This window comes from Microcaecilia unicolor, chromosome 1 (assembly GCF_901765095.1).
Source record: "Microcaecilia unicolor chromosome 1, aMicUni1.1, whole genome shotgun sequence".
Lineage (NCBI taxonomy): Eukaryota > Metazoa > Chordata > Amphibia > Gymnophiona > Siphonopidae > Microcaecilia > Microcaecilia unicolor.
The window spans coordinates 77,946,464-77,969,904 of NC_044031.1; the positions used below are offsets into that span (position 1 = coordinate 77,946,464).

Below are 23,441 nucleotides of genomic sequence, written 5' to 3' on the forward strand. Positions count from 1 at the left end.
CCTTTGGACACGTCTGCTCTTCATTCTGTTCTATGAAGGTCCCTTACGTGGTCCTTGTGACACATGCTTTCCAGACTTTGTCCGATTAATGTTTTTGTCTAGATCTAAGGCATCCTTCGGGGTGTCCGTTGTTTCTATGGCTATGTCTGGTTCACATCCTACTTAGACTTCTTTTTGCTTCATGCCACAAGTCTCGAGATTTGTCTGCTGCTGAAGGAAGGAAAAATTATTGCTGTACCTGATAATTTTCTTATTTAGTCACAGCAGACGAATCCAGAGTCCACCCTTTCATGTGGTTGACACTATCAGTTCAATCTCTTTCTCTGCTTAGGTTTCTTGCTGTTGTTGCCTGTGCATAATTCTACTAGTTGACAGGTTTATGCCTCATTTCTGTGAGGAGGGAGAAATGTTTGCCTTACTCCTTCTGCTTTGTTATGAGAAATATTGACCTACTGAGGAGCGTACCGTCCTATGTGGCAGAGTTCAGTTTGGTACTCACTATTTCCACCTGCTGTTACATGGTCGTAACCCAAAATCTCTGTAGATTTGTCTGCTGTGACTAAAAGAAAATTTATAAGGTAAAACAGTTTTTTTTTCCATTTTCTAAACAAATATGTCTTTAAGGTTTTATGAAATAAAAGATGTCTGAAGTTCTCAATTCAATAAGTAGAGAATTCCAGAACTGAACAGATTGATAACGAGAATGTGATTAGTCTTGTATAAAAGTAATGGAATTTGGTATACCACCTTCCTATGTTATGTGGTTTCCGTATGTTATCTGCAAGTACTTTCTCTGTCCCTGGTGGCCTTGCAATCTAAGTATGTATGTATGTATGTATTTATTTATTGCATTTGTATCCCACATTTTCCCACCTCTTTGCAGGCTCAATGTGGCTTACAATTTATTTTTTATTTTTTGTTACATTTGTACCCCGCGCTTTCCCACTCATGGCAGGCTCAATGCGGCTTACATGGGGCAATGGAGGGTTAACTGACTTGCCCAGAGTCACAAGGAGCTGCCTGTGCCTGAGGTGGGAATCGAACTCAGTTCCTCAGTTCCCCAGGACCAAAGTCCACCACCCTAACCACTAGGCCACTCCTCCACTATCATGAATAGTGGAAATAGGTTAGAAAATAGACATTTAGTGTTACAGAAGGATCTTGGTAGCATTATAGTGATAAAACATGATAGTTATATAATGAGCAGATATTATAAGACAGTTCTGAATATATGTGGAGGAGTTGTGTATATATTTATATTATATCTGGGGCAGTGGAGGGTTTAAGTGACTTGTCCAGTGGGAATTAAACCCAGTTCCCTACGTTCTCAGCTCATTGCACTAACCATTAGGCTGCTACTCCACATGAGTTCTAGTTGGTAAAGAAATTCCTTGTCATCGAGCAGATGAAGCCATTACGTATGGGTTGTGTCCATCAACCAGCAGGGGGAGATAGAGAGCACTCAAATTTCACAGTGCCACGTGGTCAGGTAGCTCCACTGCCTCTTCAGTAGTCTCTATCTCCTCAAGCAGGGTGGTTGCAGCTTGATCAAGCTCCTTAAAAAATCTGCCTGGGGGTGGCTCCTGGCTTGCCAGTTGTTAGCCGGGGTGTTAGAGGTTATAGCAGCTTCACTTCAAAGGCACATAGGTTAGCCCTTTCCCTTCCTTACCTATCCCCCCAGTGGATGTGAGCACATTAGTTTCACTTTTCCCTGCTCTTTCCCACTCTATACTTGGTGGATGCAGGCACATTGGTTCGCCTTTCCCTGCCTTTCCCACTGTTCTGTACCTCCGGAGTTGATTTGATTGCCTCTTTTGCTGTTTTCTCTACTTTCCTCACAGCGTTAAAAAAAAAAAAAAAAAGCAAGGGGTTTTCTTCAGTTTCTACAGCATGACCGGAGCTTGTATACTCGGTCCAGTGAGGTAAGAGTGTTTTCTGACTCCTCCGGGGAGGGCCTGCGATCGGGATGTTTTTGGCACGAAGCCGCCATTTTGAATTTTCCGCCGTTTTTCGGCGATGGCTGCAGAGAGTGTTAAGCGCTGTTCCAAGTGTGGCAAGCGCAGATCAGCAGCGGGGCTCTGTAAAACGTGCTGTTCAGGCGTAAGAGCAGGCCCGAGCATGGCGAGCGACGATTCTTCCCGCTCGGTGGAGCTGGCAGCGGGCGCCATTTTGAAAGCAGCACATGGCGCAACCCCCGCTGAGGCAGAGGGTCTGGAGACCGGAGGGTGCCCTCGAATTGAGGCTGGCCAAAAAGCTACTAGCCCCGGACTGGAACCGGGTGCTCAGGGTGAGTTTTTCTCCCCTGACTTTGTATTATTGCTTCATAATGCATATATGCTTAAAAGAGCTCAGCCACAGGGGTTTTCTACTGCCCCCCTTACTGCCCCTCCGGTGGATGCAGGCCTGGGATTGCCCTCTGAGGCGTTTTTTCCCCTGATAGCTGGCTGCAAGAGAAGCGCAGAAGGGTAAATTCCCCTTCAGAGAGTGGCGCACCCCCCTCCCCCCCCCCCCCCCCCCCCCCCCCCCCCCCGTGGTTGAGATGTGGTGACTCAGGGGTCTGGCAGGCCCTCGTGGCCAGAGGAAACAGAGGAAGGTGCAGAAGGGCCACTGGATCCAGATGATCTGTCTGCGGTGAGGATTTTCCACCGCGAGGAACTGCCAGCGCTTATTTCAGTTTGTCTTACAGGTCCTCTCTATTGAAGCTCCTGGGAGTGGCGTGGCCTCCTATGGAAATCCGAGGATGGCAAGAACCAAAAAGCCTGCTCGAGCCTTTCCTTTGCATGACTCCATCCAAGAGCTTATTTCAGCTCAATGGGCTGACCCCGAAGGACCTTTGAAAGTTTCCAGGGCTATGGGGCAATTATTCACTCTGAGTGAGGAGCATTTGTCTCTCTTTGCAATGCCTAAGGTGGATGCCCTAGTCACAGCTGTGACAGAGAACTACCCTCCCGGTTGAAGGAGGTGTTGCCCTGAAGGACATGCAAGACCGTAGACTGGAATCAGCACTTAAACGGTCCTTTGAAATTGCTGGTCTTACTATTCGGGCGTCTGCATGCAGTTGTTATGCTGCTGGAGCCTGCTTGGCATGGTTGCAACAGGCAGTGGAACAGCCCGGTGATGGAGTGGAGCCACTGTCTGAAGTGGCTCCGCGAATGGAGTCGGCCTTGTCCTTTTTGGCTGACACCCTTTATGACGTTGTCAGAGCTTCGGCTAAACAGATGGCTGTAGCAGTGGTGGCTCACCGACTTCTATGGCTACGGCATTGGGCGGTGGACATGGCCTCTAAGCAAAGGTTGGTGAAGTTGCCCTTTCAAGGCCTTCTGTTGGGTGAGGAGTTGGAGAAAATTGTGAAAGGCCTGGGAGATGCTAAACCCCAGCGCTTACCCGAGGATAGGCCGCGGCCTCCCTCCAAGGGTCAGGCGGTTCACTCCCTCTTATAGACCTCGCTTCCGTGAAGCTAGAAGGTACCGCCCGGGACATTCTGCTGGGTTCATTTCTCGTGGCCTGTTTTCAGCAGAGGAACTCCTTTCGCTCGGACAAACGTTCCGCAGCAGCAGGCTCAAGACCTGGAGTTCAAGGGCGACCCTCTTAATGAGGGTGCGCCGGCCGCCTCTTCGATTCCTGTTATAGGAGGACGTCTTTTCCTCTTTCTCGAGGAGTGGGCCAAGATTACCTCAGATCAGTGGGTCTTGGACCTGATCAGAGAAGGATAGCGAATAGAATTCGATGCCCCGATAAGAGACGTGTTTGTGGAGTCCCGATGTGGTTCTGCCGCCAAACGGGCGGCGGTAGAGGAGACCTTACAAGGCTTGATTCACATTGGGGCGGTTTCCCCTGGTGCCTCCCGCCGATTTCGGCTGCGGCTGCTACTCCATTTACTTTGTGGTGCCGCGAAAAGGTGGGTCTTTTCACCCTATTCTGGACTTAAAAGAATTAAACAAGTCCCTAAGAGTGCGGCATTTTCACATGGAAACTCTGTGCTCCGTCAGTGCGGCGGTACAGCCAGGAGAGTTTTTCACGTCTCTGGACCTGAAAGAAGCTTACTTGCACATTCCAATTTGGCCCCCGCACCAGAAGTTTCTGTGGTTTGCGGTGGTGGGAAAACATTTCCAGTTCCGGGCCTTGCCTTTTGGTCTCGCCACAGCTCCCCGAACCTTTTCCAAGGTAATGGTGGTAGTAGCTGCTTTTCTCAGGCGAGAAGGTATCCGGGTTCACCCGTACCTAGACGACTGGCTCATCAGAGTGGACTCCGCAACAGAGAGCCATCAAGCTACAGCCAGAGTGGTCTCAGTACTGCAATCTCAGGGCTGGGTCGTCAATGGAGTGGAGGAGTAGCCTAGTGGTTAGGGTGGTGGACTTTGGTCCTGGGGAACTGAGGAACTGAGTTCGATTCCCACTTCAGGTACAGGCAGCTCCTTGTGACTCTGGGCAAGTCACTTAACCCTCCATTGCCCCACGTAAGCCACATTGAGCCTGCCATGAGTGGGAAAGCGCGGGGTAAAAATGTAACAAAAAAAAATGTAGCCAAAAGTCACCTGACCCCCTCGCAATCTCCAGAATATTTGGGGGCACGGTTCGACACAGACTCGGGATATGTATTCCTACCCGAGCAAAGGCGGTGCAAGCTTCAGAATCAGGTCCGTCTGCTCCTGAGGATGCCCCACCCGCGAGCTTGAGACTTTGTCCAGCTGTTGGGATCAATGACGGCTACCTTGGATTTGGTGCCCTGGGCGAGAGCGCACCTGAGACCTCTGCAGTATTCCCTGCTTCAACGATGGTCTCCAGTATCTCAGGATTATCAATGCAGACTCTCTTGGCTCCCTGCGGCCCGACTCAACAAGGAGTGGTGGCTCTCAGACAGCATGCTGCGGCGAGGAATGCCGCTGGCGCTCCCCGATTGGTGCCTAGTGGTGACAGATGCCAGCCTGAAGGGCTGGGGCGCACATTGCAAGGGGAAGCATGCCCAGGGTCTTTGGACACCCGACGAGTCGGAGTGGTCCATCAATCGCCTAGAGTTGAAAGCGGTGTTTCAGGCGCTTCTGGCCTTTCAAGTGACCCTGGAAGGATTGGCTGTCAGAGTGATGTCAGACAACAGTGGCCTACATAAACCGACAAGGCGGCACTCAATGCAGAGCGCTGGCCGCGCAGGCCAAACAGATTTGTCACTGGGCCGAGCTGCATCTACAGTTTCTGTCGGCAGCTCACATTGCAGGTCAGAGCAACGTGCAAGCCGATTATCTAAGCAGGCATCAAATCGATCCAGCGGAATGGGAACTGGCAGACGAAGTATTCCTACAGATATGTGCCAAATGGGGCAAGCCCGTAATGGATCTTATGGCGACAAGCTCAACTGCCAAAGTCCCGTGCTTTTCAGCAGACGGGAGAGATCCTCGCTCAGCCGGGTTGGATGCCTTGGCTCAACCCTGGCCTCTGGGCCTCTGGTATGTTTTCCTTCCGTGGCCCTTGATAGGGCGTGTACTCCTGCGGATTCGGCTTCACCCAGGAGAAGTGGTTCTCATCGTTCCAGATTGGCCCAGGGGGCCTTGGTATGCGGACCTCCGACATATGCTGGTGGAGGCTCCCCTTTCTTTACCTCTGGTACCGAACCTGTTGTCGCAGGGACCGGTGGCCATGGAGGACGCCTGCCATTTTGGTCTTACGGCATGGCTATTGAGAGGGTGCAATTGAGAGGCAAAGGCTATTCCAATAATGTTATTTCCACTCTCCTGCAGGCCCGCAAGCAGTCCACTTCCGTGGATTATGCCAGGATCTGGCGCCAGTTTGAGTCTTGATGTGTTTCAAAAGCGATCACACCCATGTGGGCTCCTGTCTTGCCGATTCTGGACTTTTTGCAGGATGGTGTACAAAAAGGCTTGGCCTATAATTCCCTGTGGGTGCAAGTGGCAGCATTGGCCTCCCTTCATGGTAAGGCTGCAGGCGTGTCTTTAGCTGCTCATCCAGATGTGGCACGGTTTCTTAGAGGGGTGCCTCGGCTCCGTCCTCCCGTACGGGCACCTTGTCCAGCTTGGAACCTGGGGCTAGTTTTGAAGGCTCTGCAGGGTTCTCCTTTTGAGCCGCTACGGTGAGCTTCAGAGAAAGATTTGACACTAAAGGCCGTTTTTCTGGTGGCCATTACTTCGGCGAGACGGGTGTCAGAACTCCAGGCGCTGTCCTGTCGAGACCCATTTCTGCAATTTTCAGAGTCCGGGGTCACGGTTCGTACCGTGCCTTTCTTCATGCCTAAGGTGGTTTCAGCGTTTCACCTAAACCAGCCTATTTTTCTACCCTCTTTTGTTAAGGAGGAGTTTCCAGAATCCTTTGGGCAGTTACACCTGTTAGATGTGCGCAGGACTCTGTTGCAGTATCTGCGAGTTACTAATTCTTTCAGGACCTCTGATCATTTGTTTGTTTTACTATCAGGTTCTCGCAGAGGGTCTCCAGCGTCTAAAGCCACTATTGCCCGCTGGCTCAAAGAAGCTATCTTTTCAGCTTATCTGCTTGCTGGCCGGCCGATTTCTTCCTCTTGGGCTGAAACTAGAGCACTCTCTCTTCATGAGATTTGCACTGCAGCAACATGGGCTTCGAAGCTCTCATTTGCCTGACATTACAGGCTGGATGTGGCTGCTAGGAGGGATGCGCGTTTTGGAGCACATGTGCTAGCGCGTGGTGTGACTTGTTCCCACCCTATATAGGGATTGCTTTGATACGTCCCATACGTAATGGCTTCATCTGCTTGATGACAAGGAAGGGAAAATTAGGTTCTTACCTTGGTAATTTTCTTTCCTTTAGTCATAGCAGATGAAGCCATGAGCCCTCCCTGTATGATTGTCTGTATGATGTGAATCTGTTTCAGGTTCTGTTCTTGTTTCCTGAAGTTCTAATCCTTCCTTGGTAGAAAGTTGGAAAACAGTCTTCGGGATTCTTGTTCACTTATAGGAGGATGAGTTCATTCCCTCCAGTTCATGTGTAGGAGGTTGAGTTCATTCCCTCCAGGAGGATGTGTGTATTCCCTCCATAAATACAAAGAGGAGGACGAGTTTATTCCCTCCAGGAGGATGTGTTCATTTCCTCCTTTTGAGTTCATGCCCTTGTTATGGGGCCATCGTTCGCTGTGAGGAAAGTTCATGTTATTCCCATTGCGGTTTGTTATACTGCTTTGGAAGCTTCAAATACTGAAGAGGCAGTGGAGCTAGCTGACCATGTGGCACTGTGAAATTTGAGTGCTCTCTATCTCCCCCTGCTGGTTGATGGACACAACCCATACGTAATGGCTTCATCTGCTATGACTAAAGGAAAGAAAATTACCAAGGTAAGAACCTAATTTTCCCATAATGAAACTAGGTACTTTGGGGAAGGAACCAGCAACAAAGACATGCAGATTTAAAAAAAAAAAAAAGACCCGGGCTTGGAAAGGCAACCGATATAGGTGACACAAACGAGGGGGTAGCTCTGTCCAATTTCTTCAAGTGAAATATTTGCTTTGCAGCAAAAATTTATAAGGTCTGTAGTTTTTGTTATAATCTAGTGAATATGGATAAATAGAGAGTGTTACAATAGTCCAGATGAGATAAAAACACATGCTTGAACTAAAATGGCAACGTGATCTTGACAAAAACAATGGACGGATGTGACAAAGTTGTCTGTTTCAAAAATGGTTTTCACAGCATTATGCACTTCTGCGAGGACAGGCAGGCATGATATTCTCACTTATGGGTGACATGATTCACAGAGTCTGGTGCGGACTCTAAGTGCACTGTCACTTTAAATCTTTGAGGCAGTGCTCTCACCTCGTGGGCGTGGGATCAGCAGTCTTTCTTTTTTTTTTTTTTTTCTGTGGAGCAGAGAGATATTTTCAGTCTCTTCTCAGTGTGAAAAACCTTTGCCTTTTTGGTGCCTTCCCTTTTAGGGATATATTTCTTCTTAGTCTTCTATCTTTTTCTTTCATAATTTATCTAGTTTGCTCATTTTTTAAATTTATTCTCTTTTTGATTTTCGGCCCAAGGAGCCTCTGAGCCCTTTTTCCTACCCATGAAGCATTGATCTTTTTCTGTACAGAATTACTCAAGCTCTCCGGGCCATAGAGCCTTTTGACCTTATGTTGGCTGTTTTTCCTCCATGTCATCGAGGGTGCCAAGTGGCTTTAAGAAGTGTACTCGATGCAATAGGACTTTCAGGCAAAGACAACCTTAATTGGTGTGTTCAGTGCCTAAGTCCAGACCACCAAGACATTCGCTGTAACCTCAGCCAGTGTATGCAGGAGAAGTCCCTTAAAGCTCGCAGACTCCATTGTGAAAAACGTTTTGGTTCTGCATCCACCTTGAGCATGGCAGGAAACTTGGTATTCAATGCGGAACCTGCATTGACATCAGGTGCACCCATTCAGCATCAAGAAGGCGCTACGTCAGACTCATTGCTGAGATCACATCAGGACTGTACTTCCTCGTCATTAGTGCTGCATGCATTGAAGGACCTACAGTTCAAAAAGCCTAAGAAGTATCACCATCGTTCTCCCTCCAGACACTTGCCCCATAACTCCCCAGCATCGATGTTCTTGATGCACGGGAAGCATCCACGCTGCAGTGACCGCTCTCCTTCTCTCCAGCTTTTATCACATTGAGAGCCTTCAAGGTCTTCCAAATTTCCTACACATGCACAGCCTATCTCTCAGGCTGCGTCATTTCTTTCTCAGCTGGTACGGACGCCTACCCTTCATGAGGTAATCCGGGCTATGCTCAAAGAAGCGCTTTCAGGGCTACTGCAATAGCAGTCTATTTAGGCTTACAGGGTGCTGGCACTAGCCTCTGCCCACCCCTTGGATACATTGGAGATACAGTCACAGGAGAGGTCCCGCACACGGGCTTGATGTCAACCGTTGGGGGCAGCCATTACCCAATCACTTACGTCGTCATTAGCAGAAGAGCTTTCTCCAACTTCAGAAGCTTGTCTGCCTTGATGCACTCAATGTAAAGCTGACATTCTAGCAGACACTCTCTTCCTCGTACTCCTCATGAGCAGTACTTTGAAGAGTTAGACCAACCCACAGGACATCTCAGATGAGGAGTTCTATGGCATTCTTTCTGATCCTTCTCCGCCACTTCAGAGGCATAAATCTCCCCCAGAAAGTATATCTTTTCCAGGCTTTGTTCGTGAGATGGCTTAAGCTATAACTTTTAAACTAGAAACGGAGGAAGAACCTCGTTCAGAACTTTTTGAAGTTCTAGATTATAACTCTCCACCAAGAGAGAGTATTACCGTTCGTGTCTGTTCTATTATGAAAAGTACTTTACTAAAAATCTGGGAGACCCCTCTGACAGGCCATATTGCCCCAAAGACACAATGTGTAGAATACAAAAATGTGCATAGTTTGAGAAAACACAATTACCACATCATTCTTTAGTTGTAGTCTGCTTTGAAACACACTCGCAGTGCCAGATCTCATGCTTCTGCTTCTCCAGGCAGATTAGTGAGAACATCAGACTCTTTTTGGCAGAAAAACTTCTCAAGCATCAATGCTAACCAATCACATTTTGGATTATCACTGTATTCCACCATTTACTTAAAATCTCTAATACACTGTCCTTTGCAGAATTTATTCCCTCTGACAAACAAGAAGAATTCCAAAAGCTTCTATATATGTATAAGCATTGTTACACCCTTATGCCTCTTCCAACCCAATGATCTACACCCCAACGCTCATGTCCAAGACAGCAGCGGGGACAAAAATCCCAGACATCCTCTCAATCTAAACAACAACAACAAAACTTTTACCTTTTCCTAGAGAGCATTGCCACAGTACAGTTGTCCTTGCCAAATGACCTACCTGGCAGAGGGAGACTCATTCTCTTCCAACAGAGATGACTTCTCATAAATCCTACATACCATTCAACATGGCTACACTCTGTGTTGGCGAAAGACCCCTCCCCCCAATCATCCACCAAGAGTCTCATTTCAGCTCCCTCCAAATGAGTTGGGGTCGAGGGTTCAATTCCAGATATTTTCTTATTCCGAAAAAGACAGGAGGAGTACGTCCAATTTCGATGTACGAGACCTAAACAAGTTTCTCCTCAGTTTCATATGGTATCCCTGGGGGTCACTACTTCCCATGATACAACTGAACAATTGGCTTTGCTCTGTAGATCTCAAGGAGGCATATACCTCTATATCTATTCTCCCTGCACATAGAAAATTCCTCCTCTTCTGCTGTGGAGTCCTACACTATTAGTACAAGGTCTTACTGTTTGGTTTGGCCTCTGCTCCTTGAGTCTTCATGAAATACCTAGTAGTAGTAGTAGCTGCAATACTTTGCAGGTGGGGCATCCACGTCTTCCCATACCTACACAATTGGCTAATTAAATCAGCCTCTCAGGGGTCCACCAGCACTTCCATTCAGTCTATGATATGATGCTTAGAATGCCTCGGATTTGTCATCAACTATCCCAAATCATATCTTCAGCTGGTATAGACTTTAGTATTCATAGGGGTACTCCTCGACACAACTCAAGATTGGACATTCCTTCCTCAACCAAGGGTAAACAATATACTACATCTCGCCACTCGGGTATCCCAGTCGACTCATATCTGCTCATCAAATGCTCCACCTCTTTGGTCACATGACTTCAGCAGTCCATGTGACTCCATTGGCTCTACTTTACTCTTGAATTCCTCAGTGGATACTCTTCTCTCAATGGTCCCAAGCCACGGGATTACTAGCCGCTTGAATCCAAATAACTCCACAGCTCTGCCATATCCAACAATCTGACCTGAGGCCTTCTGTTCCAACCCCCTCCACATCACAAGGTTCTCACCATAGATGCTTCCATGATGGGTTGGGGAACTCCTCTTGATGGTCTCCATATGCAGGGTTCTTGTTCTCCACGAGAGCAATGTCGTCATATCAATCTCCTGGAATTGTGAGCTGTTTGTAATGCTTTCAAAACCTTCCAGAATCATAGTCTCAATCAGGTTATACTAGTTTGCACAATCAAATAGTGATGTATTACTTGAACAAATGGGGAAGAACTGGATCTTACCTCCTCTGTCGCCACGCAATCCATATCTGGTTTTGGGTGGCTTCTCGAAATATCTTTTATAAGAGCTGTTTATCTGGCCAGAAAACAAAATGCTATAGCAGACAAACTCAACAGAGTCCTTCAACCTCACGAGTGGTCTCTCAGCACTTCGGTTGCTCGCTTCTCCTCAGAATAGCAAGCTTCCCTTCTTCTGTTCCAGACTCCATGTTCCCAGCTGCATAGCCTCAGATGCCTTCTTATTCCAATGGGGGAAGGATCTGCTATACTCGTTCCCCCACTGCCTCTTATAGGGAAAACTCTTCTCAAACTATACAGAGACCAAGGGACCATGATTCTAATTGCTCCTTTCTGGCCTGGTCAAAACTGATTCCCCTTTCTCCTAGAGTTGCTGTCAAGGGAACCGTTCAGGTTGGATCCTTTTTCCAATCCTCATAGCACAGAATGAGGGATCCCTCCTTCATCCAGACCCTTGCTCTCTGGCCCTAACAGCTTGGAACCTGATGACATATCTGTGTTCATTGAACTTTTCCTGACAAAGTCTCTATAATACTTCTTGCTTCCAGAAAACCTTCCACAAGAAAATGTTGCCACTTTTTAAAAAGTGGAAACGATTCTCTCTCTGATGTTCAACTAAGTCGCTTGACCCTACTACTTGCTCTCTACCTAACCTTATGGAGTACCTCCTTCATCTTTCACATTCTGGACTCAAAAACTAACTCTGTAAGAGAACATTTGAATGCCATCAGTGCTTTTCATACTAAAATTGATAATAAGCCAAATTCAGTTCATTTCTTGATTGATAAATTCACGACGGGTTTATTTCACACCAAACCTCCTTTCAAACCACCTCTTTTGGCATGGGATCTCAATGTCTTCCTCACTGTTCTTATAAAACTTCAGTTCAGACCTCTTCTTTCCTGTTCTCTGAAGTTCCTCATGTATAAAGTACTGTTCTTAATAGCTCTTACTTCTGCCAGAAGAGTTGGTGAGCTTCAGTCCCTTGTTGCAGATCCACCTTACACCAGGTTCTACCACGACAGGCTTGTACTCCAAACCATCCAAAATTCCTCCCAAAGGTGGTTTCGGAGTTCCATCTCAACCAGTCCATTGCACTACCAGTCTTCTACTTAAGCTACATTCTCATTCTGGAGAAGCAGCACTGCATACGTTAAACTGCAAGCATGCTCTAGCATACTGTCTAGAACGAACAAAACCGCATCGGAAATCCTTACAGCTTTTTGTATCCTTTGATCCTAACTGGTTGGGAGTTCCCATCACCCAGCATGCAATCTCTATTTGGTTGGCTGATTGTATCTCCTATAAGTATACTCAGTCTGCGCTGACCATCCTTGGCCGGGTCACTACTCATAATGTGAGAGCCATGGTGGCTTTTGTAGCCCATTTCTGTTTTGTCTCTATTCAAAACTTTTGCAATGCAGCTACTTGGTTTTCTATTCATACCTTCACTACTTACTACTGTCTGGAGCAGTGCTGCAAGCAGGATAGCCGATTTGGAAAAGCAGTTCTGCAGAATCTTTTTATTGTTTAAAATCCAACTCCACCCTCCAGCCTATTATTCCACCAGGCTCACTATCTACTTAGTTACAAAAATGCATCTGTCCTGTGAGCCTGGTAGCTAGTGAGTCCCATATGTGAGAATATTATGCCTGCTTGTCGGAAAGCAGGTGTTCTCTGAGGACAGCAGGCATATATTCTCTCATCCCTCCTGCTTCCCCTTGGAGTTGTCTCCTTAGCTTTAACACTGTACTGCTAGTCCCATGCTCGCTTATTGGGCAGGAAGGCACCCACACATGGGTGGTGGGGACAGTGCCTCAAAGATTTAAAGTAAGTGTACTTGGTAGTGTCTGCACAGGGCTCCGCGGATCACGCCACCCATGTGTGAGAATATATACCTGCTGTCCTCAGAGAACATCTGCTACAGGTAACTAACTTAGCTTTGCGGTTCTAATGAAAGTGTGGTAACTAAGATCATGTCGTGTTTTATAAGTATGTTCAGTAATGTAGTAATTTCAAGAATCTGTTGGTCTTGACGACGAAGGAGTTGGGTTTTGTCTCTATTTAATTAGAAACTATAAGCTTTGCTTTTATTTTCAATTAAGGAGATATAACCAGATATATTGATTACAGTGGTGCTCCAAACCTTATCTACACTTAATAACAGCAGCATGTTCGCATATGAATAAAGGTTTGCCCTAAATAAAGTAAACCGTGACTCTAAAGAAGCCATACAGTCATTGAATAAGATGGGAGAAAGCGGAAAGCCCTGAGGAACTCCACAAGGGGAAATCCAACTTTCTTATTATTCATTTTCACTTTATAATGTCAATTACCAAAAAACTCTGGAACCCATTTAAGGACAGATTCTGAAATGCCAAAGAAACCCGTTCAATAAAGTCAAAAGTAGCTGTTAAATCAAATTGTAATAAAATTAAGCTGTTAACGTTTAGAAAACAAAGTTCTAGCATTTGATACAAGTGCAAACAACAAAGATTCCGTACTATGGATTGGATGGAAGCTGAGTTACATATTGTTTAAACAGTTATGATATATTAAATGTTCAGATAACAATTCAGCAACGAAAGTCTTGGTGATTTTAGCCAGAAGAGGAATTGCCACACTACACTTCCCCATCACAAAAGAGGGATCTGAGGGTGATTGGTCAAGGTAAAATGTCAAGAGTTACTGAGCTCCTGCCTTGGTCACTTTCCTCTGAATGGCTTCAAGTCTTTTTTTTTTGTTTTTTGTTTTTTTTGTTAATGTCCTTGGCAAGATACAGCCTCCAAAACTGAGCACAGTACTTAAATGCAGTCTCGCTAACAAATTATACAGGGGCATTATCACTTCCTCTCGTCTGCTGGTTATGACCCCCTCAGTGCAGCAAAGTAGCCTTCTGGCCTTGGCACATTTGTTTTGCCACCTTGAGATCCACAAGACACAATCACCCCGAGGTCCGTTTCATTCAATAAAGTTGTAAAAACCCATAATTTCAAACAGGCACCTCCAGTGTATAATGCACTGGATATTTCATTTAGAATCCCAGATGCCTTTAAACCTCAAAAGTATTATGAAGTAGATCTTTGGGGGGGACATAGGACTGGGGAATATTTGCTCTTTTCCCCAAGAGGGGAAATATTAAAATATTTGGAAGATGTGTAAAAAACAAACCTCATAACTTAGACTGGTTGGTGAGGGATGCACCAGGGAGACGGGTCTGTTCCAGTAACGCACTGGGTTGTCTTTGATGCACCTGGGATACAGGTCCCACTAAATACACTGAGACTTTCTTTTCAGACTGCAGGAACCCTGGGTACTTATTTCTGTCCTGGGCTTCTCTGGAACTGGATTCTGCAAGCTGATAACTCTCAGTCATGATCTCTTGAATATTAGCTCTTCCTCCCCCCCCCTCCCCTTGTTTAAGATTGTAGCTTGATGAGACCTTAGCTGGCTTATGGGGATAGCAGCACTCCAAGTGGGTGAACCTGCTAGCCATTAAGCATCTCATATCCTACCTGAGCCCTTGAGTTCCTACAACCATTTCTTCTTCCTTTGGGGAAAAGACAGTGCTCAGTCTTTGCTTTCAGGGCTATTTATTTTTCTTTCCAAAATCACAGGAGATAATGCCCCCTACCCAAGTCTGGCAGGTTGGCCAGTCACCTGACTTTGTTAAAAAATAAAAATAAAAAAAAGATTAGGAGTGGTGTCTCAAATTTCCCCAGTGTAGACATTTAACACATTATGATACATATATACTTTTCATTAGCTTCATTTAGCTGTTGTATTGCTGTACACTGCTTTGTCAGTTGTTTTTAATAAGTTGTATTTATATTGTTAATTTTTGTATGTAATAATTTGTACTGCTATATATATTGCAATTGTGTACATTGGTTTGGATGGGTCAAATTTAGTTCTGAAAGGTGGTATGAAAGAATATTTCTTGTTTCTTTTAATATTTAATATTTTGCCTTTCAGATGTTTTATCAATATCTGTAGAAGTTTTGGGCTTATGAATTTATGGTAGATCTTCTTTATTTTTGTACAGGAAGAAAAGGCTTCACTTCTACATCGTACACAAGAAGAGAGACGAAAAAGAGAGGTAAAGTAATTTTTGTTTCCCGTATTAAAGATGGTTCACTAAATCCATTGGTAAACTGTTAAAGATTGATCTAATTGTACAATTTTATCTTTGTTGAGAATGTATAATAAATACATCTTTTCTTTTGGACATTATTTTCTCTGTGGTTAATTATTTAGCTTAAGATGCTCAGGTGACCTTCAAGCCATTACTTTGTTTAGATCTCTCTCTCTACTCATTAGATTACTGCAAAACACTCTTGGGCTTCTTAAATTGCTGCAGCTACTTCAGAATGCAGCAGCTGGACTGAGAAGGGCACAACATAGGGACCACATTTCACCCATCTTAGCAGATCTTCATTGGCTACCAGCTCCCTTTCAATCTGCTTTAAAAGTTTGTTAATGATTTCGTACAGCATTGCAATCCACTGCTTCTACTATTTGACCTCAGTTTTTAAAATATACAGGCCACATAGACTCACAGGGTGTCTGAGCTGAGGCCTGAGCAGGCAGTACCTCCTCTGATAACGGGGAAGGAAGCTTCCCTGGAGTCTGAGAGAAGGGCTGCACCTCGTGAATGTCATTCCACTCGGATCAGGGCCGGTGCAGACTCAGTTTCCTGATTCTGAGCAGGAAGAGGAGTCTGGAATTGCCCATGGGTATCAGATGAAGATCCACATTATTTATTGGAGGAAGTCATATGGTATCCCATTTGATCCCTCATCTCCTCAAAAGAGACAAAAATCTCCTCTAGTGGTGCTCTCTTTTGCTGGTTTTGTCAGGAAGATGGCTGTGGCTATCTCATTTAAGTTTTTGATGGAGGAGGAACCCAGGACAGAGATATCTGTCTTGGGCTATAAGTCTCCTCCTAAGGAAGGGGTCCCTGTGCCATTGCACCCTATCCTTAAGGATGTACTGCTGAGGAACTGGGAATCTCCCCTCTCAGTGCAGGTAGCACCCAAGAGCATGGATGCGCAGCATCGTATCCAGAAGGCTTTCGGATTCAAGAGGGCCCAGTTGCCTCACCACTCTTTGGTAGTCAAATCTGCGCTCAGGTGACCTAAGGGCTCTTGGTCTCATGCCTTGTGCGCCTCCTGGGCGAGAGGCTAGTACACTTAATCTGGTTGATTCTTTCTTTCCCTGTGAAGCAGGCTGCAGAGCTTCGCCAGCTGGCCAAGAAGCAGATGGATTGTCTGCATTATTTGGCTAGGGGGTGCTTACAACACTTTTGATATTGCGTCCAGACTCTCTGTAATGGGAGTGGGGATGTACGGACTCATGGCTGAGTGTCTCTGACCTGGAACAGGCTGTTCAGGAGAGGTTGGCAGATGTGCACTGCTGAAGGGACAACTTATTTGGCGAGAAAGTGGAAAAGGGCGCTGATCTCATTAAAAAGCAAACGTGATACTATCCACACTCTCTCACGGTAACCTCCATCTGTATCTTATTCAACAAAAAGATTTTCGACTGGGCAGAGGCGTAGGTTAGGACCTCGGAGTAGTAGATTACTCTGAGGTGTAGGTACCAGCCTTCTGCTCGGTCTATGCAGGCAATTCAGGGCCCCCGTCCCAGGCCTTGCTAGCCCCGTCCCCAGAAGTCCTAGCCGGCTCCTCAGTCAAAGCAGGACACAGGCTTTTGACTGGCTCCAGCAGAGCATAGCTGGGCAGAGGGTATCTGTTCTGGATAACCCACGGTTTGGAGGGAGGCTCATTTTTTTACCACCACAACTGGACCCTTATAACCTCTAACCAATGAGTGCTTCAAATACTCTTTCACAGGTATGCTCTAAGTTGGTGTCAGTGACCTCCGGATTGCCCACTGAGAGCATCTTACATCGGTTCTCAGCACAAGGAAGTACTTGTACAGGAAATCTCCGCCCTTCTGCAGGCCCAAGTGGTCAATCCTGTACCACCAAGGAAAGGAGGGGCAGTGATTCTACTCCAGGCACTTTGATTAAGAAAATGGAGGGGGGGGGGAGGGTTCTGGGTCGTCCTAGACCTAAGGGCCCTGAACAAATTTCTGGTGAAAGAAAAGTTAAGGATGATTTTGCTGGGCACCCTGTTTCCTTTTATTCAGGAAAATGATTGGCTATGCTTCCTGGTCTTCAAAGAACGCCTATACCCATATTTCAATACTTCCCAGTTATAGGAGGTGTCTCAGTATCACGTTCTGCCATTTGGCCTAGTGTCTGCCTGGCGGTAGTCACAGTATATCTACACAGAATGGGACTGTACGTGTTTCCTTACTTGGATGATTGGCTAGTCAAGAACACATCTCTGGAGGGGGCAATCAAGTCAATGCGGCTGACTATTCAGGTGCTAGAGCTACTGGGGTTTATCATAAATTATCCCAAGTCCCATCTATCCAGTACGATAATTGAAGTACATAGGAACCCTGCTAGACAGTGCAGGCTCAGGCCTTCCTCTATCGAGAGCAGATACCTTGGTAGCGTTTGCCTCGCAGATCTGCAGCAGCCAGAAGGTTTCAGCTCGGCAGATGTTGAGACTGATGGGCTTCACAGTACATATCATTCCCATGATACAGCTCCATTTGAGAACAGCCCAGTGGACCTTAGCTTGCCAGTGGTCTCAAGCCAAGGGAAACCTAATGGATGTCACTCATGTCCCACTTTGAGTTGGCTCACACCCTTCTCTGGTGGACATAAGAACTTAAATATTGCCATACATTTAGTACATTTTGACTGTTATTGCTATTATAATCTTGAAAATTGTAGGCATGTATTCATAACTGTGGTCCCTAAGGACAGGTTTTTCATAAATGTTTATTGTCCAGTATAGAGCTTTAACGTATATATTGTAGCCGAATGTTTATGTATGTTTTCAGAACATTTGAAAAATAGGTTTCTGATTAGTTTACTAAATTAGAAAAATTTCTCAAAGTTCAATTTAGCCTTTCTCCATTTTTAGTTTTTTAATGATATATATGTGTATTATTTTAATATATGTATACTACACATTATTTTGTATCTTAAGTTTTTGTCTTCCCCCCCTTCTCTTATAGGAAGAAAGGAAACGGTTAAAAAATGCAATAATTATTCAGTCTTATATCCGAGGTTACAAGGACAGAAAACGGCAAGTAGGTATTTTCCTATTTACTCGTATGAGCAGGGTCTTTATCTAAAGATGATGCTATATGTGAGTTTTAATCCTTATGTTCTGCAAATTGCAAAGAATCCTGAAATAGAAAAGAAAATTAAATGCATACATATTGTATATTACAGTGTATCATTTACCTTACAAACACAGGTAGAAGTATGGTGATCAGTAATAATAATACATAACACTTGTATCCCACACTTAAACAGTTTTCGAAAAAACCATATTATCAGATTGCTATCTTAGATCAATAAGTAATTCAATCTAATGGCTAGCTGCCAAATAAGCAAGTGTACTAGAGAAAACCTGAGGAGGAGATTCATGTTCTTGGATTTGCAGCTGAATCTGGTGGGCAAGGAAAAGTTTTGTTTTGTGGTTTGTGTTAAAATAGCTTGTTTTGTAGCATCAATATCCATTGGGAATTGATGTTTGTCAGGGAGTGGAAAAACTACTTAAAAAATGTACTTTTTTTGAGATCAGCCTCCATAGAGATCTGTAGAGCTGCAAAGTGGTCTTTAGTCCACACATTTACATCTCACTACTGTCTTGAGCAGAATACCCAGCACAATGCCTGGTTTGGTCAGACGGAATTTGTTTGGTGTCTAGAATGCAGCTCCACTCTCCTAGGCCCATTCTTTTCTGTTCCAGACTGCATCTTCACAACAGGTCTGTTTTTGTTGCTAGTGTAGTTGATTCTTATTGGCCTTGCTATTGCAAGGCCCTGTTGACTATTGATTTTGGTGAGCTTGGTAGCTAGAGATTCTCACATGTGAGAAGGTGATGTCCTGCTTGTTTTCAGAGAAAGCAAAGTTACTTACCTGTAGTAGGTGCTCTTCGGCATACATTCTCACATACCACCCCACCTCCCCTTGGAGTTGTGTTCTTTATGCTTTTATCCAGCTGTGGTTCCCGCGTGAGGCAGGCAGAAAGGTATTTGCACATGGGAACCTTCCAAAGTCTTCTAGAAACATTGGAACGCTCGGCTGCTCTGTTGGTGATGTCACCCACATGTGAAAATGTATGTCCTGTCCTTGGAGAACACCTTCTACAGGTAAGTAACTTCGCTGTATGAACAGCATGTATAAAAGTTAGAAAAATAACAATGATAGACTTGTTTTAAAAATGGAAAAATAAAGTCTCCAAATCCTTAGTAAGGAAGGTGTAAATGTCAAACCTAGGTAGCTCACATTTTTTTTACAGTAAATAATGTAATCAGTAGATAGTACAAAAGCTTGCTTCTAATTCCAGTTTGTATGATTTACTTTCATAGGTAAGTTTGTTGTATTTATTTTCATAAAATAAATTTGTGTGTTGTCAGGTTTTGTTTTTCAATGAAAAAGCATGTCATTGTATTTGGATTCAATTGTAATACCTTTTTTTGTTCTTTGCAATTTTAAGTACTCCATACAAAGAAGTGAATTTGATCGCTGTATTAACTTGGCACAGTCTGGAGGAAATGTCTCTCTTACTGGTGGAACTAACTTGACCCTTTTAGTACGACAGCTACTGTTTTTTTACAGACAGAATGAGGATTCTAAGCGCCTAGTAAGTATTTCAGAATGTTTTAGTCTAGTTAATTCTTTCTGATGTTTAATTCATTTGTTTCCCCCCCCCCCTTTTTTTTTTTTTCTTTTTTTGCTGGAAAGGTTCTCTAAAGACGAGCAGGATGGCAAACTCTGATAAATGGGTGATTCTATCTTATGATGCTCTTTGGGAGGAGAGTGTGGGGCGGGGGGGGGGAACTTTACTCAGTTGAGAACATTTATGGAAGATTAGTCAGACACCACTGCACTTATGTATCACCTCACTTTTTAGTTTTGTTTGAAGTGTCCTCCTGTAACAGTAACCAAATTCTTTAATTTTTCTTCACATGTATGAGCTTCCTTTTTTCCAGTTGATAAAATCAAGTCAGGCATGCAAGTCAGTGATGTCATTACATAAGGCTGGGATGGAACAGCTCTCTGAAAGCTCTGTCAAGGCAGGCTTTTTGGTGCCAGCACAGTTTAGCCTTCAGCTTGATGGTACACACACAAGGAGGAAGGTATTCATATGAGCATCCACTTCCAGTGGTGATATCAAGAGACAGTCCTGCATTCATATTCTAATCAGAATTTGAATTAAGCACTTCCAGATCATGTATGGTGCAATGGTCATAAGAAATTCTGGTCACAAAAGGGTATTTTGAGAGCATTTAAGTAAGTCTAGAAACTCCTGAAGCTTAGTGGGTTATGAGTAAGTAATTGAACTGTTAATAAAAATAAAATAAAAGATTCTCCTGGGGAAGGCAAGTCTACTTTCTCTTACATTTTGAAGTTGCCATATATAATCTTTTCCAGTAGCGTACTAAGGGTGGGGCGGTGGGGGCAGTCTGCCCCAGGTGCAGGCAGCAAACGGGTGTGTGGAGCAGGTGCACAGCTGTCGATTCTGCCGGTCCCCTGCCCCCTCTGTTCCAAGACAGGGGACCGGCAGAGCCGACAGCCACACACCTGCTCCGCGTGCTAGGAGGAAAGGTGCGGGATGTGACATGCTTCAGGGGAGTGACGTGTCTAGCCAACAAGCTAGGAACACCACTGATCTTTTCCACTGTAGTTCACATCCTCCACTGTAATTCCTTTTTCTAGGGGTTGGGCTTTTTTTCAGATGTCATTCATTCTGAAGTGGGGGTAGTTTAGCTTTGGATGAATACATAGCCCTCATTTAGTCTTGTTCCTGCGTGGCACAACTGCATACATACTGTAGTTCTATATCATGGCTTAAGTGGCCAACTGATTGGGCTACATGCATTCATGCAGCTGTAGTGAGGCTGCAGTATACACCTACGAGGTATTCCCTCATCAGTGATATATTGACACAGGTTGCGTCACCTGTAAGACAGAGTTTCAGTGCCAATCAGGTGCCTACTATGGCTTCACAGCTCCATGTTATAGCCTCAGAATCATCTAACCGCAGGGCTCAATTTTCCCCTTCAGCATCAGTCAGCAGCATCATGCAGCTTGGGCATCAGCCACCTTCATCATGTGGCTGCAGTGGTAGCCAGCTGCATGATAAACATCAGCGGCAAGCTGCATGGTACAGTTTTTCAGCTGTACAGCCTCGTGCTTGGTAGGCCTCCAGCCATCAGTATACCATAACTGCATCATTCATTTGCTTAGTGCTGCCTTAGTGGCAACAGTACATATGCATGGTATAACAGATATGCATGGTATAACTTCAGCAGCAGTGACCACTGCGTGGCACAGCTTTGTCTGTAGAAGTCTAATGCATGCTTCACCAAATAACGGCTTCATGGCACAACATTTTGTGCCAGATACATGGCACAGTTTCAGCAGTGGAGGTCTAATGCATGTTTTAGCTTCACCAAATGACAATTGCATGGCACAACATTAGCAGCTGTCAACTACATAGCTTCAGCAGCCACTTACATGGCACATTTTCACCAGTGGACGCCACATATAGGTTTCAAATTTGCCTGCCTAGACTCAGGCTACAGGAAGTTATATATTTGAGAAATGAAGGAAACAGACAAAGGAAAGGCAAAATCTTTTCTTATCCCCAGAATTTGTGAGGATAAGGGAAAAACCAGATGCCTGCTCAGCAATTGCTGAGCAGAAGGCTAAGCACTTCAAGGCTAGGCAGATATCTGAGGAAGCAAACTGAAAAGTACTAGGCAAGTGTGCAGTAGAGCTCAGAAGAGCTGTGGCATACAGGTGGCTGGAGGAGTGGTGATGAATTGTTGGGTCGTATAACCAAGCCAGCCAAAGGACCAGTGCTGCCGTGACCTACAGCCTGCCAGAGGAGCTGTGCCAGCTGGTGTCCCTGAGGCCTTTAGCTGATCAGCCACAATATACTAAGAGCCTGGGTGGCGTTCCTGTAGCAACTAGAGAGATTTTGCAACTGAGTTATGTAGCTGGAGGGTCTTGCTGAGCTCTATAACTTTCTGCTAATTATGTACCACCTTTAGAGGTGATTTGAAATGTGCTGCACAGGGCGATGCCACATCATTTAGCTCTGTAGTAGTACAGCCAGGCCATATAGCTGGATGATACCAAGGCTGTGAGCGAAGCTTGAATACTACAGCAACTGTATCACATATCTGGATGTTGCTGCCTCTGTAACCTAGAGCTGGCTATTGATGTAGTCATTTGCTCTAAACCTATGTAGTACTGAAATAGTGCCATAAAGCTGTCTGCTGTCACAACCATGCTAAAGGGCTGGCTGCCAACTCAACTGTGCTACAGAGGACATCGCTGATGCAGATATGGTTCAGAAGTGACTGTTGCTGCAGTAGTGCCATATAGTGTCAGCTAGAATGGAATGCTTCTTGCTTGCACTATTGCTGTTTAATACTTCAGGGAACTGCTGAAACGATGTCCTAGATTTGAATAATGATGCAAGAGTGTTGAATGGATTACTGTTCTCGAAACTGAGCTCTCCGTTCAGCTGTGGTCTCAAATAAGAACATAAGAGTAGCCGTACTGGGTCAGACCAATGATCCATCTAGCCCAGTATTCCTGCTTCCAACAGTGGCCAATCCAGGTCATAAGTACCTGGTAGAATCCCAAACAGGAGTAATACCACCATGGCAACAAAAACAATTACTATGTTAAAGCTAAACACAGTGTACTCTATGTATTCTATAATTTACATTTTATTTAAATACACAGAGGCATCAGAAGGTTATCAGAGTGAACTATCAGACTATCTAAGCTCTTTTAAGCTTCATCTATCATTTGCCTCAGTGTTTGTATTAATTAACTTTTTTCATTTTTAAAAAATAAGAACTCAAACAGATCACAAACAGCAAAACAGCTCCTGTAGCATTAGTTTTACCAGAAACAATTATTCAGTTAAAGATAAAGGCAAAAAAAGTGACTACTTAGCTTGTCCAGATATGTAAAGCCAGTGTTGTGAAGCTTGTTCAAAACACCCGATGCCTACATTAAGGAAATGGCGTTTTGGTCTTCATGACCTGTTTCGGGGGATTTGTGAGCAGTTGTTAAATATAATTAAATCCATCAGTGAAAAAACGCCATCATGCCATGTATTCTATGTTTTAATTCCCATGACCGTGTTCTTTCGCTGATGGATTTAATTGTTTAGCAGCTGCTCATAAATCCCCCGAAGCAGGTCATGAAGACCGAAATGCCAATTGCTTAGTGTTAGGCATTGGGTGTTTTGAACAGCAGCGCTGGCTTTATACATT

General features: G+C 44.9%; 1 protein-coding gene across 5 annotated transcripts in view; it reads left to right on the plus strand.

The window, feature by feature from the left end:
* Positions 1-23,441, plus strand: part of UBE3C (ubiquitin protein ligase E3C) — a 362,832-nt gene that overhangs the window by 15,006 nt on the left and 324,385 nt on the right. For all 5 annotated transcript variants that reach the window (XM_030198632.1, XM_030198645.1, XM_030198654.1 and 2 more), the window contains exons 3-5: positions 15,091-15,144; positions 18,144-18,218; positions 19,637-19,783. In XM_030198632.1, the coding sequence (XP_030054492.1) occupies positions 15,091-15,144; positions 18,144-18,218; positions 19,637-19,783 (276 nt within the window). The remainder of the gene's footprint in view (positions 1-15,090; positions 15,145-18,143; positions 18,219-19,636; positions 19,784-23,441) is intronic.